This window comes from Acanthochromis polyacanthus, chromosome 13 (assembly GCF_021347895.1).
Source record: "Acanthochromis polyacanthus isolate Apoly-LR-REF ecotype Palm Island chromosome 13, KAUST_Apoly_ChrSc, whole genome shotgun sequence".
Lineage (NCBI taxonomy): Eukaryota > Metazoa > Chordata > Actinopteri > Pomacentridae > Acanthochromis > Acanthochromis polyacanthus.
Window position 1 is genome coordinate 15,251,568 of NC_067125.1, and position 18,512 is coordinate 15,270,079.

General features: G+C 39.9%; 1 protein-coding gene across 2 annotated transcripts; it reads left to right on the forward strand.

The window, feature by feature from the left end:
- Nucleotides 1-1,802: 1,802 nt before the first annotated feature.
- gmps (guanine monophosphate synthase) lies at nucleotides 1,803-17,591 on the forward strand. 2 transcript variants are annotated; one of them, XM_022215619.2, is made up of 16 exons: nucleotides 1,803-2,037; nucleotides 3,597-3,769; nucleotides 3,909-4,023; nucleotides 4,430-4,527; nucleotides 6,029-6,132; nucleotides 6,429-6,622; nucleotides 7,379-7,544; nucleotides 7,797-7,948; nucleotides 8,164-8,337; nucleotides 8,810-8,915; nucleotides 9,161-9,276; nucleotides 10,557-10,682; nucleotides 11,824-11,939; nucleotides 12,082-12,212; nucleotides 13,341-13,513; nucleotides 15,599-17,591. In XM_022215619.2, the coding sequence occupies exons 1-16, from the start codon at nucleotides 2,011-2,013 to the stop codon at nucleotides 15,698-15,700; spliced, it is 2,073 nt and encodes a 690-aa protein (XP_022071311.1). In that variant the 5' UTR covers nucleotides 1,803-2,010; the 3' UTR covers nucleotides 15,701-17,591. The 2 variants fall into 2 exon arrangements, with proteins under 2 accessions (XP_022071311.1, XP_051813957.1); XM_051957997.1 differs by lacking the exon at nucleotides 1,803-2,037 and adding an exon at nucleotides 2,428-2,542.
- Nucleotides 17,592-18,512: the final 921 nt, after the last annotated feature.

Here is an 18,512-nt window from a genome sequence, read left to right on the forward strand (position 1 = left end):
CAACTAGGTCGCTATCAGTGATCCCAAAGCCACAGTATTTGTTATGTCTCAATGATGGTAATCCAATCCATTAAGCATATGCGTGAATAATCTCTTGTGGATGGAGCCATATTCCAAATTAACATATTCCTTAAATCAATTGGAAAAATACAGAATCAGCAGGGACTCCCAAATAATTTATTTTGCACAATAACTACCAGTGGATAAATGAAACTCTGTTCATAATTAAGTTTACTTTGCCAGTGAGTTAACTGCATCAAAAATATTGTAGCTTTGTTTAACATTCCTTGTGCATTGATTTAAAATGATGGGTAAAGTCAAGTGTGATTGGTTTTAAAGAACGCATTCCAATTAATCAGTAAGACTACAGTATTATGCGTCTGCAGCAGAGGACAGGGCAATTTCAGGACCATGTTGTAAGACTGCACTTCCAGATCCTTGTTCACTGTGTTGCAAAGTGTCATTTATTACTTTTTCCACAGGATGGTGCTGATATCATTTTTCCCCCCAGTGGTTCTCCACCTCCTGCACATCAAAATCTACTGACATCCCATCACAAGCATGTTTTTTTTTTAATTACTACATAGTTTTTCTGTAAAGTCTTGTATTTGAGATATTGGCAAGAAACTTCAAACACTGACAGCCCTGTTAGAATAAGAGCAGTTCTTTTTCCCAAAACGATTGAGAATCATTACAGCAGACATGTGACTTCTCACAGCAGGAAACACTCAGGTACAACTAGAAGCATTAATAGCGTCTCCATTCCAGCACTTATTAACGTAATTACATCCACGTGTGACACATCCAAATGCTTTTCCTTACCCCTTTAAAAAAATAATTTCTTTGACACATTAGCAGATTTTTTGGTGAATTTCCACGGATTGATAAAGTTTATCTTACATTTTAAACTGGATAAGTTGAATACACTTGGAAAATGTGACAAATTAAAGACAACTAAAGACTACAAACTTGTTTAGCATGAAGTGGAGTTGGATAGGTGTCTATCCGACTGTTGGAATGTGTGTCTTTGCTGCGACATTCCTCGTAAGCATTCAAGAAATTTCAGTTTGAAGATTCCTGTCATAATCCGCAGGCAAAGAAAATATGGATATTGCAACGACATTATTATTGGGCAAAAAAAAAAGTCAAAGGCCACATATGAGCAATGACCTCAAAGGTCACTTTAGCTGTAGGTGTAACCAACACCTGGAACACACAGTACAGTAGATGTGTTAAAGTACATGGAGCTTCTCTCACATATGTGCTACTTCTGCTTGTCTGTGTCACTATGGTTATGTAATATGGCAGCGTATATTATGAGAATGCTGTGTCTTTATACTGTTGTTTGTATTAGATGATGGTTAAATAGAAGCATGTAATGTTAATACTGAAATTATACAGTTGAGCACCTTAACTTACTATATATGCAAAAACAGACTTTGCCATCTATTTTTTATGCAGACATTTTCTCAGTTGAGTTTCTAGGTAATGCACATCATGATGATGGCCATTTGCCCATTGTGTGGTGGAGACAGTTTAGAATGAATAAGGGCATTATTTAGCATTTAAACATGTATGTGATGTAGATATTCTTGTGGATTCCAACCCCATATTAGTTAGGGGTGTCCCATGCAAAATGAGAATTGCATATATATTTAAAATACTTAATAACATGGGAATCTGTACTGTTTTAAAAGGTTGAGCCTATTTCCTCTGAGCCCAGCCCTCATGGGGCCACTCTGCCATTCTTTTTTTTCAAACATTTTTTTTAATTATTTAACTTTGCGCTCCACCCATCAAAACACAGACATATTTCTTTAGTCTGCACCCACTGTGAAAGTTATACCCCAAGCCAGAGGAGGAGAGACCGTGACATCTTCCAACCAGAGCCCCAGTGTGCTTTTTCAACAGTAGTCGGCGTGCTGAGCCAGGAGCTAACAGCAGCCTCTCTGTGAGACCTGGGACACCGAGGCGAAGGGGAGAGCTCATTCCACTACACGGCAGTCCTCCATGGCTCTGAGCAACGGAGACAGCAAGGTCAGTGGAGCGGGGAGTACCCGCAGCTCCGGTGCTGGGTGGCCCGGCCGACTTCGTGTTAGGACGCCGGTTGTTGCTGTAGCTCCCCTGGTTAATTACGGCCTGTGTGTACCTCGGGGGGGGGGGAAAGTTAGGGAGAATGTAACGTTATCAACAGTACCGCTGAGGAGCAGTGAGTACGCTGCTGTGTGCCTGTTGCAGTATTACATTAACATGTTGCTCATAGCTGCTAACTAGCCGGACTGGGTGTCTCAGTGGCGTTTAGCCTTTGAAGTGTTTATTTTGCCACCAAACACGGTTGTCTCCTTCTCATGGTGGATCCCCCTCAAGACGTTTCAGCTCCAAGCACCGCGTGGGTTTTAGCATAGCTCCGCTAACCTAGCAAGACGCGCTGCTAACAGGCTAGCGCTTGTTACTACAGTGTTCTGTCGGTGAGCAGCTCGCTACATTGGTCGTTTGTTAGCTAGCTTTAGCCGGGCAGTGACAATTTGTAATGACAACACTGGTAAGCCTAAATCTCGTATTCTGATAACTGTGGCGTTCATTTGCAAAACTGAAATGGAGCTTGTGGCAGACTAACTATTTCACTCGGCTGCTGTCACACACTTTAAGCTAACCTAACGTTAACTGTCAGTTTGCTAACGTCGTCACTAAGCTAGTACAAGCCAACTTGCGGTTACCGGTCTGACAACCGGAGCTACTACTGCTGTTACCAGCTGATGTGGTAAAGTTTGCTCTAAAACGACAGGCTATTTCTCTTGCAGTCGTGGCTGCTACAGCTCCTTTGATTGCTGATTTGGATTCATAACGGTTGCACTGCACTTTAGATCAGAAATCGGAGATGATTGGTTGTACGGATAATGCAACTTGTTTTCAGTAACATCCTCGGATGTGTTTCCACTCACCACGTGGGATCATGTTTCTCTTCTTGCGGCTCCTGTTTACTCACTTTTCCTCTTTATGGAGATTAATTAGCTGTGCTGAAATTTGCTTCCCAAACTGGCATGTATTACCATATATTTATCTGAAAAACAACATGCAGTGAGAAACACTATGCTGGATAGAAACAGTGCAGTCTGCTAGAGTCTGGACAGACCCACTAATAATCACTGACTAACTTGTGAGTTTCATGTGATTGTCCTGATGGCCTTAATGGTTGCAGCACGTTTGACAAAAGTGGCTGTCTGTCTGCATAGAAGCTCACGAGTCCATAATTACGTTAGGCCAATTTGAGTCACATTTTCCAGGGGGATGTCAGAGGTGGACCTCAGTTAAGGCTAGAAGGAATTGGTTTCCTTATGCCATCTCTCATCCAAACTGCTCCAAACTTCTGATCCTAAAGTCATATTAATGTATACACTCTCCAGAAAGATAATATATCTGTGTAGATTCTCAGTCATCCAAGTCATGGTAATCCTAAGAGTATACTGAAAGCAACTGGACTTCTGTTTTCTTTATTCTTGAGTACATTTCACCCCTCATTTAGGAGGCTCCTTCAGTTCTGAACTGTGGAAACGCTAACAACAACACTTTGTATTTGTCAATATGTGTGCCCACAGCTGGAGATCAGCAGCGCAGAGCAGAATGGGTCATGTGAGGGGGCGGTGGCGATCCTGGATGCAGGAGCCCAGTATGGGAAGGTGATTGACAGACGGGTGCGAGAGCTGTGTGTACGCTCTGAGATCCTCCCCTTAGAGACCCCGGCCTTTGCTATCAGAGAACAGGGCTACAGGTGAGAATGAAAAACACATGCGTCAGAGCTGTTTCACACCGTCAGCATTTTTATCACAATATTCTGTCAATAGTAAAGTGTTAAAAGTGCTTTATAATGCAGTTTAAGTTGATTGTTTTCTCTCTCTTTCACTCCTTAGGGCAATCATTATTTCAGGAGGTCCAGCTTCTGTGTATGCAGAAGATGCCCCCTGGTTCGACCCAGCCATATTCACCATAGGAAAGCCTGTCCTTGGGATTTGCTATGGAATGCAGGTACCTGTGCTCATGCAGGCATACACACAGTATGAAACTGTGATTGTTGGATGTTGTATAGTGAGTAGGTAAACAATCCTTTCTCCAGAAGGATTTTGTTCAAGGAAACATTTGTGTTATACAAATTGCCTCTGAATAGCAACACATTAGTATCACTCCATGCCAAGCCGCCATTCAGCTCTCCTGCGCCGGCTAGGATTTCAGCACCTTCTTCAAGGGTACTTTAACACTAGCTAAGAAAGATGAGAGTATTACTTACTGACTTTTCTCAGGTGACTTGAAAATTAAAACCAGCAGCTTCTCAAGCACGTTTCTCTAAACAGCAGACAGTTGTATCATTACTTTTATCATACTGCAATGAAGTGTGTGTCCATGTGTTAACTCTGCTGTGTTGTGTGTATTACAGATGATGAATAAGGTCTTTGGTGGCACAGTACACAGAAAGAGTGTCAGGGAGGATGGAGTGTTCAGTATTGGGCTGGACAACACTTGTTCCCTTTTCAGGTACTGTGGTTTTCTCTTCATTTGTTTTATTTGTGTGTGCACATCATTACCATGTAGGGGGTCAGCAAAATGTTAGTCACACTTTTGAATGTATTACAGTCCAGTGCACCACCACCACCACCACCCACTATGACCTGAATACACACCAACAAGGACCAAAAGTGGATAAGCTTTGTCAAAGTAGAATTTTCAGCAGAGCTGTTGTATTAGATTGAAGATTTTTACGATTATACCAAATGAAGTAGCTGGTGAGTGTACACATCAGTATATAGTATGCCTATTAATAGCAAACACACAAAGTCTGTACACAGTTGACATTAGCACTCTATAAATACACAAGATAATACAGCTTTTTTCCCTAACTGGGTAGCATCATTTCTTCTTCTGAGGTTAGCTAGTGCATGCTGCTGTTAGGGGATTAACTTCGTGTGGCTCCACTGCTTGATATGTTTATGAAACATTAATATTTTGCAGACTTACAAAGCTGTTATTTGGAACATTCAGTATGTCTACAGGTAATCGCTTCAAAAGCCACATGGGGCACTGTAGGTGAGCTCATTTATGCTGCACTAGATGCTGACTGAAGCACCATATTCTTACACCTTATACTGCAACCTATCCAGTTCTGTGACCTGATTAGGAATTTCAGCCGTATTTTACTTTATAACCCTTTGGATGGTCATTTGCAGTAGATTGAACAGATTGTGGAGGCCACTGGGTGTATATATACGTGTGTGTACAGCCAAGGCACTGCCTCTCAGTTGAAATGGATCACTTGACAGATGATTTTTGTGAGCTATTTATATCAAAACGACAATTCACACATACAGTAAATTGTGCTTTTCAAGGTAATTGTTAGTGCCACATATGACACCTTAAATTCTGGTCAGTCAGAATTAGCACCACATATTTTGGTGGTGTAATCAGCAAGAAAATCCATCTCCCATTTATTCATTCCATCGCAGATAGCCTACGTAATTGCCTGCTGTCAAAACCATTAATATTCACTATATTCATTGGCTTTTTTCTGTGACTTTGCAGTGCCATACCTTTTTCCTCAGAACATGAGGACATAGTGTTGCAGATAGTGTATAAGACATGACTGCTGTCTAACTGGTCTGTTCCACTGCCATATTTACTACAGAAACTGCAGAAGCATTCCAGCAGCCACATATTTCCCCTGCTTGTTAGACAAATACTGCAGAGTGAAAAATGGTTGACTGCAGTCTGCTTTGCACCCTTGACTTACTGAAAATACAAATTGTACAGTTAGAACTATCATATGCTTATTAATGTTGTTTACACATCTCCCTCTGGGTGTGTGTGTGTGTGTGTGTGTGTGTGTGTGTGTGTGTGTGTGTGTGTGTGTGTGTGTGTGTGTGTGTGTGTGTGTGTGTGTGTGTGTGTGTGTGTGTGTGTGTGTGTGTGTGTGTGTGTGTGTGTGTGTGTGTGTGTGTGTGTGTGTGTGTGTGTGTGTGTGTGTGTGTGTGTGTCTTATCAGAGGCCTTCAGAAGGAGGAGCTGGTTCTGCTGACACACGGAGACAGCGTAGACAAAGTGGCTGATGGCTTTAAAGTGGTGGCCCAATCAGGGAACATCGTTGCTGGTGAGGAGCTCATGGGCTTTGACTCCGGTTTACATCGTCTAAATCTATAATCTACTCCCAGATTTATGTGCAAGTTTTACAAACAGCTTTATTTACATTGCATGGTATGTATTTACATCTGAGACAGCCTCTGAGAAGAATGTTAAACTTGTATTTTGAGTTGTAGTGTTTTTATCCTGTCTGGTGTCTGTTGTGGTTTATGTTAACACTGTTTCTTCTTGAATGAATTCTGTAAAACATGGCATTCAGAGAGAATAAGTTGCATTCCCTTCGAACATCTCTGTTTTCCAAACTAGGCATCGCCAACGAGCAAAAGAAGCTGTACGGGACACAGTTTCACCCGGAGGTTGACCTAACGGAGCGAGGCATGGAGATGCTGCGTAACTTCCTCTTTGAGATTGCAGGATGCACGAGTAACTTCACTGTACAGAACCGCCAACAGACCTGCATCAATGAGATCAGAGAAAAAGTAGACAAGTCTAAAGTTCTGGTGAGTGGGAAACTGGTCAAAGCTTTGTGAATGTCTGTATTAATATCCAAACATTTTTTTAGGGCAGACTTCAAAAAAGTAAGAAGAATATTTTCTTGGCAAATTTTTGTCTTACTATGGGAGGTAATTTGGCTAAATGTCTAAAGCTGGGATGCTCAGTGTGGAGTGTGGTAGCCGCTCAGGAAGTGGAGACAGCAGTGATGGTGGGAAGTTAAGTAGAACCAATTAAACTCTCAAATTAAAGTGTGTTCTATCTGAAAAGAGGTAGTCATCTCCCTCTGCGGCTTCAAACTAGGCTTCTTCTCAAGGGAGTATAAAGGCAATAAATGAGTGTGGAAAACGGGCTCAAAGCAGAGTCTTTATACTGTTTCTTGTTCCTCAAATACAGTGTAGATAGATTTATCCCAGTCTTTTACTATACTCTTACTCTGCTGAAGCTTTTGCCTACAGCAAGTATGTCGTTTTGGATGATCGCCAAGAGCTGGTAGTCTGCTAATTAAATGTAAAGCAGTGTCACGGCTGTAATCTTTTCTTTTTTTTTATTTTACACTTAATATTTTACAGCCTGCCAGCAGATGAAACACCAGATATGAATATGAGTCATAAAATGAGAAGCTGAACTGAAACTAAATTACACATATATAGTTAATTTAATGGTAGAACGGTGATAACTGGTGATAAATAGTTCTGATTTTATCCTAGACCAGGAAATGAGAATGTTGAGTGTGAATGTGCTGTTTTTGACTATATCTTCAGGTGCTACTGAGTGGTGGAGTAGACTCAACAGTTTGCACAGCCCTCCTTAACAAAGCTCTGAACCAGGACCAGGTGATAGCAGTTCACATTGACAATGGCTTCATGAGGAAGAGAGAGAGTCAGAGCGTGGAGGAGGCCCTCACCAAGTTGGGCATCAAGCTTAAAGGTAAGCGTCAAAGTGAAGGTGATCTTATTAGACGCAGTTGTTGCAAAAATTATGATCTAATAGGAGTTCCTAATGATGTCAAGTAAGAAATTTATTCGACAATCATAGCTTTTTATTGCACTTTACATCAACATCTTAATGTATTTAATTAGTCTTTCATAGATTTTTTTTTTAGAAGAATGACTTTTTGTGTTTCTCATAATCTTATTGTATCTTATGCTTTTCTCTTCTCAAAAATATTGCTTCCTTCAGTCGTAAATGCAGCACACACTTTCTATAATGGAACAACAACCCTTCCCATCTCTGACGAGGACAGGACGCCACGGAAACGCATCAGCAAGACCTTAAATATGACCACCAACCCTGAGGAGAAAAGGAAAATTATTGGAGACACGTTTGTGAAAGTGAGTAGCAGGTTTCAAATAATTCTTACATGAAATGTCCCACGTGCTTTACTATTTCATCTGAACCTGCCAGCCGGCTTATCTACCTTGCTTTTCTATCAAGTAGTACATCAGCATTTGACACATTTCCAGTATAGCTAAATTCTTTACCAAACATTTGTATGGCAGTTTTGTTCTTTACCACTTCCAGTTTGTGAATTACATGTGCTTCACAGGTGGCAAACGAAGTGATTGGAGAGATGAATCTGAAGCCTGAAGAGGTTTTCCTGGCCCAGGGTACCTTGAGGCCTGATCTCATCGAGAGTGCCTCTCATCTTGCCAGCGGCAAGGCAGAGGTCATCAAAACACACCATAACGACACTGAGCTCATCCGCAAACTCAGAGATGAGGTATTGCATACACACACATTCCTGCAAATACTAACTTAATTTTCAAGCATTTTACCAGTTGCTTACAGATTCTGTAAAATATTGTTGCTGATCGCCAAAAGAAAATTCACGACCATTACTATATTATTAGCCTTCCACTAACCTATCGTTATAGCTCTACATTGACTTCTTATAGTGGAAAAGATACTGCAGAACCCCTGTGACTAAAATAAAGCACCAATCAAATGCTGTTGTAGTGTAGAGCAGAGCTTATGAAAGTCTAAAACCAACTAAGCACTCCATTTACATTTGAAGAACAACTGAAGCTTCAGTAAAAGACATTCATTCTCCTTCTTATTAGCAGGTTGACATTCATATTTTGTGCAGTGTCTCTTGGTTTGCTGAGCCCTTTCAAATAAATGCACAACTCTGCAACGCCTAAACATATCCCAAGTTGTTGCAATGCTGATTTCACTCCTTTGTAATCCTCCAGGGAAAAGTGATCGAACCACTGAAAGATTTCCATAAAGATGAGGTCAGAGCACTGGGCAGAGAGCTGGGTCTGCCAGAAGAGATTGTCTCTCGGCATCCTTTCCCTGGCAAGTACATAAACACACATCCCTGTGATGTGACTACTCTGAGCAAGCTTTATAAGGGTAATTTGTATCACTCTAACAGTTGATGATACTGGATTTCGATCTCTGTCCGCCACTGCCTTCTTGGACAATCCCTTTTCTTTCCATCATGCAAACATTTGCTTAGTTATTCCGATAAACTCAAAGCTTCCTTGCTTTTGTACTCCTGTATTTGCTTAAAAGTGGTCATTCTCTCCCTCTTTCTTTAGGTCCTGGTTTGTCCATCCGGGTGATTTGTGCAGAGGAACCTTACATCTGCAAAGATTTTGCCGAAACAAACAACATCCTCAAAATCATTACAGACTTTTCTGCAAGTGTCAAAAAGGTCAGTGAATTACACAAATCTAGTATTGTTGTGTGACATCCTATTTCAGTGGAGTTATCTTAAAACAACATCCCACTGTGGCTGATTTGTAGTTAATGTAATTGCAGCTGGCAAGGAATTAAATCCCAACATGTCCGATGTGCTTCTTACTGTTTTTCTGCAAGATTTGCATGACATCCCTCCATACTGACACACCAGTTTGCATGCCAGCATTTGCACTGAACCATGCAAATTTCTGGTACATCACTGAAAACGCCAGCCTCAGTCAGAGCTGACGTCGTACATTGTGTGACACACTATATTAGAGGCATGTAGACATGTACAGGACTGAGGGAAATCTTCCACTTTCAGTGAATCAACTTCTTAGAAATAATATGTGACATGTTGAGCTTAATGTATGTATCACAAGCCTAAAAAGTGAATCGACTCAAAGCATCATGCTATACCAAACTACTGGTGAAAAGTGTGATCTTTCAAATTCTACAAAAAAAATAAACAGCTCATGCACTTGTCTAATTCGGGGCTGTAAACAGTCCATCAGCAACTCTCTGTATTTTTAGAAGCAATTTTTATTTGTCAGTTGCCATTTCTTTTCATTTAGTTACTGTTTTATTAAAGGAGGCAAAAAGAAAGGGTACAGTGGAAGCTCTGTCCACACACCAAATGAATGACCTTTGTGACTGTTTGTTCTGTCTACTTTAATTATAGAGTTAATAATGTGCAGCCTCTGCTGGTTGGTTGGATACACTGCACAAACAAACAAATACCCAAGATCATGAAAACATGAAATGTGTGGAGTTGGTTTTTGATATTTGGGTTTTCATTTTGCTGCTTAAGGAAGGAAGTTTACACATCACCCTGAAAGATAAGTTAAATTTGAGAAAACGCACAATATATGGTCAGATCAAAGACATTTCAGGATCATTTTTATCTTGCATAAGAGTGTGGCTGCTTGTTGTCAGACAGTGTTAAATAAGGATTCATCACAGGAAACAGCTGTACATGTGAATTTCAAATTTGAAGTGGGTTATGGACCAGCACTTGTGCAATTTTATTGAAAAAGCTGAAGAACACACTGTAAGCTCTTGTGAAACTGCAAATTGGTGTGACATTTGATGTAACATTTAGAGAAAAAAGAATCTGGGCCAGTGTAATAAAACAGATGGTGAAGTGCCAGCGTTCTCAAAATGATCCGTTAGTCACAGAATAGAGCAGCGTCGGTCAATATGCTGCTCTCTGTTCAATGCCATTTTCACAAGCTGCTTCTGTTTCCTCTTCAGCCCCATGCCTTGCTGCAGAGAGTCAAGTCATGCATATCAGATGAGGAGGAGGAGAAGCTCATGCAGATCACCAGCCTTCATTCACTCAATGCCTTCCTGCTGCCCATCAAAACTGTTGGTGTCCAGGTGAGTCAGTTGAATCAAACGGCACATAAAACCTAATCAGTTTTTATTTGAATGTATTTGTCCGAATTAATAATCGGTCAATAAAATGCATTCAGCAGAAACAGCTCCCACACAGTTTATTATTAAGTCAAAACAGGTTTTATTCATAATTTGTGGATATTTCGCTCCACTAGGCCTGACTGATGAATAAGAACGGGGATTCTTTTTACAATTTAAGTGGGGACAGTCATTTCTTTATTTTGTTTCCACTGAAATACATCTACAAATGGATGTGATTTTTGTTGCGAGCTGTTTCCAAACAATCGTGTTTCCTTACATTTGGAGTTTATGGTTTGTATCCCGGGGTAACACCACAGTGCTTTAATTATAATGGTATGTTGTGACACATTTTACGTTTCATCAAAAAAAATTGCCACTCCTGCAATTTGGATATTGCTCCTGGCTATATTGTCACTTTGAGAGTGTCTTAAAACTCCAATTTATTAACTTTCTGTCAAAATAGTCTCAAAGTAGCTCCACCAAATTGGCTTTTCTAATAATTTAAGGGTTAGTCCAAATATCGCTTGTTTATTGTTCGTTGAAGACATTTGAGCTTCTGCATATATGTGAGGAGTCCCAGTGTTTTTAGAGGCAGGAGGGCCTTAACAAAGTATGTGTCACCAGCTGTTTGTCTCTTGTTGTTTTATAACTATAATTAAGTGGTCAACCACTAGACACACCCACACAAGCTTCTCAAATTCTCTTTTTGTTTCTCCTTGAGCTAAGGAAGTATTGGCTCTTTAAATATGGTTAAACATGACAATAAGAACCCACTTTCCAATAGTGAAAACTGACCTTCACTGTTGCCTGGACAGAAGGGATGATCATGACTGCTTTCCCCACTCAAACTTTACAGACAGCCGGTGTGTCCAGAAAGCCAGGGAGTTAAATTTATTCTAAACCTCAAATTGTGGGGCAGGCAGGAGACGGTAGACAAACACTAGCAGCTTTCATTGCCTTGGCTGAAAATAGAAGCAGACAGCTCAGAAATTTCACTGGTTAACCAAAGAAAACTTTTTTTTTGTGTTAAACAGGCTTCTTTTTTCCATTTTTTTTGTACCTCTGTGTAACATTATAACAAAAACATAATCTTTTGTCTCAGGGTGATGGCCGGTCCTACAGTTACGTGTGTGGCGTCACAAGTAAAGAATCTCCACACTGGGAATCGCTCCTGTTCCTGGCCAGACTCATCCCTCGCATGTGCCATAGCATCAATAGGTAATGCACACATCTTTGTTTACAGCTTCCCTCCTCGTCTGTCGTCAGTAGTTAGAAACACTAGAATTCAGTGTTGTTAAAGATCAGTTAACCATATGAGCTCATTCATGCATTCATTCATGTAAGTCTCTCTTTCTTCCAGAGTTGTGTATGTGTTTGGATCCCATGTGAAGGAGCCACCAACAGACATTACCCCAACTTTCCTGACCACAGGCGTTCTGAGCACGCTCAGACAGGCTGACTTTGTAGCTCATTCTATTCTTAGAGAGTCTGGTAAGTGTGTGCACCAGAGTGATCTCAGACACTTAGAGTTCTGTAGTATTTGGGATTTCCTATAGAAAGGAAGGATATGAACTGGATAAAAATTCTAACACTACAGATAAAAAGTATTTCAGTGAGAAGACAAGTAGTGTCTTTACACAGAATGAATAAACTAAAGAGTTTGCTTCGTACTCATGCAGATAAACAGTAAGAATTTATTCAATTACACCAGAGATTAAACAAATTGCTACTAAAAGTGGTGAAATAAATTGACCTTGACTCAACTGTGGGAGCAGTTTTCATAAATACAACAAAGTTTTGATTGGATTATCAGATTTTTGCTCGACGTTTTAAACGTCTTTACTGTTATTGTGGTTATGATTAAGCTTGGTATTTGACTGCTCTAATTTAAGATGGGATTTTTTATTTTTTTCTGTTAAAAGACATGAATTTGAACATTGATCTCTGTGTCCACATTGCTATGAATGGACCTGCAATAGCCATGTGTGCAGGAAGTATCCAGGTTGGGGCAGCCACTAAAGATTAATGATTAATCTACTGACTGTTAGATGATTAATCTAGAAAAATAATAATTATTTTTCTCCCAAAAAATCTAATTGACCATTTAATTTGCGTTAATTATATTTCGCATTTTCAACTGGATTTGTGAAAATCCATGAGGACACAAGACATGGAAGAGCTCTCCACTAATGAATAGACAACACTCAAGGGGTTTTGCCTTGTCCAGTGGTGCATTTTCCAGAAAAGTGCAAACGAGTCTTTGAGCATTTTCAACTGGCATTGCTGTTCATACTGTTAAAACTTTGTACAGTCAAAAAAAAGCACATTTTTGTCTGCCCTATAAATTTAGGGCAATCAATATGTTTCTGCACAACAATGGAAAAAGTTGATCATTTTTTTGTAAAGGACCAAGAAACCTAAACATAAACTAATGGGTTTAGACATTAGACTCTGGCTCTGCACTGTTACAATCTGACTAACTCTATCTGACTCAGAAGTACTTTTTTATGTCAGATGGTGAAGAGTATTTGCAGCCACAATAAATGTTTTACTCTAGTCACCGTTCACATTACATCAGACAGAATAATACGTGACGTGTTGAATCTCTTTTACCTTCAGGCTATTCCGATAAGATCAGCCAGATGCCGGTCATCCTCACCCCCCTGCACTTTGACCGTGACCCACTGCAGAAGCAGCCGTCCTGCCGGCGCTCTGTGGTGGTCCGCACCTTCATCACCAGCGACTTCATGACAGGCATCCCTGCCATGCCGGGCAACCATATCCCAGAGGAGGTATACCATAATCTAACCTATCAACTTGGTGATAGCATCTCTCCAGATTCAGTGGCATTAGCTTACATCATAGTAATTACTTCGGTTGCAATATTTCAATTATTCAGCCATCTAAATCCAAGCAACTTCTGGGTGTTCTTTGCTCCTGCCTTGCTTTTACTGACTGTGAGCTCAGTGTTCACTGCAGTGTAAAGTTCAGCACCTCTATGGAAACAACAGTGGCTACAGATATACAGAGTTCAAAATGTATTGTGTTCAATATGATGAAATTATCAACCATAAAAAATTTAGAGTTTAATAAATAATTAAACAAAATATAGAAAAACCCCAAATTCAATTTATTTTCATACCTGTCTGCTCTGTGTTGGCAACACTTGCAGTTCAGTTGAAAAATTCTTGATATTTTGTCACATGTTGTTTACAGCTGAGCCACTTACAGAGTTCCCATGCGTCCTGGAAAACCTGGAAAATGATTGACCAATTTTCCAGTCATGGAAAACATATGGAAAATGGGGAGAAACGGTCAACTTATCCTGGAAAAATATTTATCCTCCCCCTGTCAGTGCAAATAGGTTAAAAGTTATGCCTAGAGAGAAGAAATTAGAGAGATTATCGACTTTTCTTGTCGACTTTACCTCATTAAGTAGTTGTCAACAGAGTGAGATGCCCACAGAGACCACAGGGAAGAGCAGCACCCTTACAATGAGAAGACTGTAACTATGACATGTTCATTTGAACTGCTAGCATGCGTCAAGAAGCTAAAATAACAGCAATTTTTTGAGGAGCATTTTTATTAGAATTACATTGCTTTGTTTTTTACTGACCTTATTGCCCTGCAGGATAAAGTCTTGTTTTGATGTTTTAGTTATATTTATGACAATTTATGATTTGCTTGAGTATTTTGGCAGTGATTTTGATTTTAATTCTATTTCAGAAATGCAGGTGCCAGATGTGTAGAAAATCTGAGTTGTGCAGCAAACTGACATGAAACAAAAGAAATTGTTTTTCAGTGATTTATTGAAAATATAGAAATATTTTTAAATGAATTGAACCAGAGAAAGTTGAGTTGGGAATTAACCAATTGAACACTGTAACTCCAGTTTGTCATGCTGATGAAGTGCTAGGCTGTAATCTGTGGGTGTGTTTGCATTATTCTACGATACATTAGTCATAATTATTTTTCATAGATAAATTATAGCCATAGACTGCACATCAAATGTCTGAGTGATAAATATAGAAACATTCTGGGCAAATGCAAGTTAAAACTGTAGTAAAGAACACTTTCAAAGAATGAGGGGGGCGGGAATGTATTAGTGTATGACATGATAACGTGTGTCTGTACCAGCTGGAAAATAATTTCAGGCAAAGAGTGGGAACCCTGACTTAGGGCTTCACAAATGTGGTGATCAGCACAGAACATAATTATATTTTTATGGAATATAGTTACTTTGTGCAATTTATTTATGTCAAAGTGAGACATGCAGAATGAAGTGATTTTTCCATTTATTTTTTTAATGATTTTAAGTTAAAATTGTTCCAAAGAAGGGGCTTGGTGGTTAGCACTGTCACCTTGCAGCTCGTAGACCCTTGGTTCGCGTCCCCGCCTTCCTGGGATCTTTCTGCATGGAGTTTGCATGTTCTCCATGTGAAGGCGTGGGTTTTCTCTGGGTGGTCTGTCTTCCTCCCACAGTCCAAAAACTCTAAATTGTCCATAGGTGTGAGTGTGATTGTGTGTCTATATGTAGTCCTGTGATTGACTGGTGACCTGTGCCACCCTAAGTCAGCTGGGATAGACTCCGGCCCCTCTGCAACTCTGAGGATGAAGCGATGTATAGATGATGAATGGATAGATGGATGGATTGATTTTCCCAAAGATATGACAGAGGAGTACCTAAGGGCCCTTCTGAAAGTCAGATTTTTACTGTGATAAATGGTAAAATTTTGACAACATTCCTAGAATAATAACAGGCGTTTTAAACCCGCTGGTGAGTTTCAGGATTCAGCGGGTCACAACAAGGATCATCTCTATGTGTCCCTTGAGTTCAGTATTTTAATAGTTGCCTGTGTTGTTGTCTGTTTTGCCAGGTGGTGCTGAAGATGGTAAATGAGATCAAGAAAATCCCAGGCATCTCCAGAGTCATGTATGATCTGACCTCCAAACCACCCGGCACCACAGAGTGGGAGTAAAACGCAACATGGCATCAAACCAACAGGCACTCACACACACTGCACAAACACACTCAACAGATTACAGTGAGGGCTGGTGAACTGCTCTCCTTTTCAACCCTTCCTCCTTTACCCTCCTCCCCCCTTCCTTCCACCTCCCTCATGTACCTCCCTTCCTCTCTTCGACATTCCCATGGACGGCAGACCGTACTGTGACTGGTGCACACGCAAAGGTGCCACCTCTCTGCTCTCCCCACCACTTTTCCCTGGTCTTAATATTTTTGGCGATAGGGATTGATTAATGTTGGTTATTGATAATATATTGTCATTTTTGATTCATGTACCACAATGCATTTCCTCGCTGTGATGAAAAGGTAAATTGCTGCTTCCACCCATTAAAGGCAAGTGGCGAGAAGCTGTGAAAGTTCAGTAAGTGGACTTGATGTCGTGCCTCAGGATGCATTCTAGGACGAGTAAAACATAAAAACATGCAAAGTGTCAAGTGGGGAAAAAAGCAACAGAAGGCGGTGGGGAGGAGTTTGAGAGTCATTGTTTTTTACATCAGATGTTTTTGTTTTACTGTTGTAGGTCAGAATGTTCTCAGCCTAAGACTATCCTCTCAACTTGTTCATTTTCACTCTCTGCCTGTATACTGTGCTATGACGAAGGTCGTCTAACAGACAGCCTATGTGACCAATCAACAATTTTTAAGCTTTTTTGTTTTGCCAAAAGTAGAATATGCTGTAGTTATCTATAACATTGTGGGTTCCTGACGATCTTCTCCGAGTTGCATTTGTCGACAAGAGCTGCTGACTTGTTGCTGTGCCCATCGTGGACGGCAGTCAACCCAAGAAAAACTTGTGTGTAACGACTGTGGAGGAGGCCAGTATGATGAGTAACTTTGTATGTGCCTGTTCTGTTCTTGGTTTTTCTTTGGTGTGACCTGACCTGGACTCTGATGTTTCCAGAAAGGAGGATATAACACTGTTTCTCCTCATGCTGCCATATGTATGCTTTTTATGAAGAAAAATAAAACGGCAAGAGGACTAATAACAAAATTCTAAGTACAGTAGAGTTTATAACCACATTGTGTCAGTTGCTGTTGTCACTTCATCATGATTTGGCTGCTCTTTTGTTGTGCAGGGACACATTTTTGCACATGTTGTCTTTATCACTCATAAGGCCTCGGTGCTTTATCAGCATAACAAATCAGACATTCAGTGGAAACGTCACCTTAAGTGTGTCACTCTGTCGTGTCGAAGGTCAAGTTAACAGTACTGTCTGTTGCCATCTCCAGCGTAAGTTCACTGTGTGTCAGAAAGGCATTACTGCTTCATGTGTTTGTGTTCTGCACTGTCAGAACATTCACAAATCATAATCTTCAGTCTTGTCGTTTAGACCTCAGTGAATACGGTGCTCAGGTTTAACTGAGTTTTAACAAGTGTATTGTACCCCGTTAGAGACATTTCACTCAGATGTGGTGGTTCTCATGCCTCCAGAATTTGTTTTTGTGCCTCTCATCCCTCTGTTATATCCTTAACCTTTAGTGGCAAAATACTCCTAATGCAAAATGAATGGTTTTCCTAACTTGTCTTAACTGCTATTAGTGTTTCTCCTTCTGTTCTGCCTTTAATATGTGTGTATTTTTTTTTGTTACATATGTCTCCATAGAAAGCAACAGCTAATAATGGTCATATTACTTTGTAGTTGAATTTAATTGAAATATCAATAAGATTAAGTTATGCAATTCTATGTCTGAATTTTTTTTGTTTTGTTTTTTAAAGTTTTTTGGTCAACAATGCTCATTCTCCTTAGTAACGTGCCTCAAACCAAGCCACTGCATGCAGTTTCAACTATGACATTTGTACAATGGAAAACTGAGCTTTAATAAAGATCTCAATGTTGAAACTTCTCACTTGTATATTGAGCAAATTATCTGCTTTCCATTTTATTTTTTTTATCCTTTCACCATACTTTTGGCAATTACAACTTAAACTGTAACAATATGATACTATTTTACTTGTTAGAGCAAAAAAAAAAAAAAAACTCCCAGCAGGAGCTGAAAAGTTAGAAGAAACACAGCTTGTATTGGAAGTAGGCTGTCCTGGTAAACTGCTAATAATATGCAGCCTAACCTCGCTTAAATGTTAACCTACTGAAAAAGAAAAAGCGTCAAAATAGAGTAAATTAGCAGGAAATCTCATTATTTTTTTAAAATTCATTTTAATTCATTGATTCAGATGAGCTTTGTCAAACGTATTATGCACGTCAATTTGGGTGCAGTTTTAACTTACTTCAGGCCTTGAATATTTGCACGAGTTGTACTTTTATTACAGACCAACAGCATTTTGAGTAGAAATAATAATGGCCTGAAACAATTTTATTTTTTTCAGCTTCATAAAAAGTAAAACCAAAAAAAAATCAATACAGTAAAAACCAAGTTGTTGGGGCATGTTGAGAGGAAATGCCCCTATTTTCCACTTAACAGCGTGCCTTTTTAAACGTCTCTGGACTGAACTTCTCTTTGAAATTTCTGCACATAATTGATTTTTGCAGAACTCATCAGTCTGCCTGACACGGATCACAAGGGCTCAGTCATGCAGTCAAAAAGTCCACGTGTAACATCCAAATGTCTCCTTACTTTTTAGATTCCTGCTTTCTGAATGAACCTTTAGCATAATTTACTGCAAAAACAGTGATGTCCATCCACTGTAAACTGCCATATTATTGAAAGAATGTTTACAGTGTCACTTACTAGGAGCCTATTTGTGTGAGCAGTCGTTGCCCAGCAGGCGTCCCTCAGTGTGCCGGGGGTTCAGGTGTTTGTTGCTCC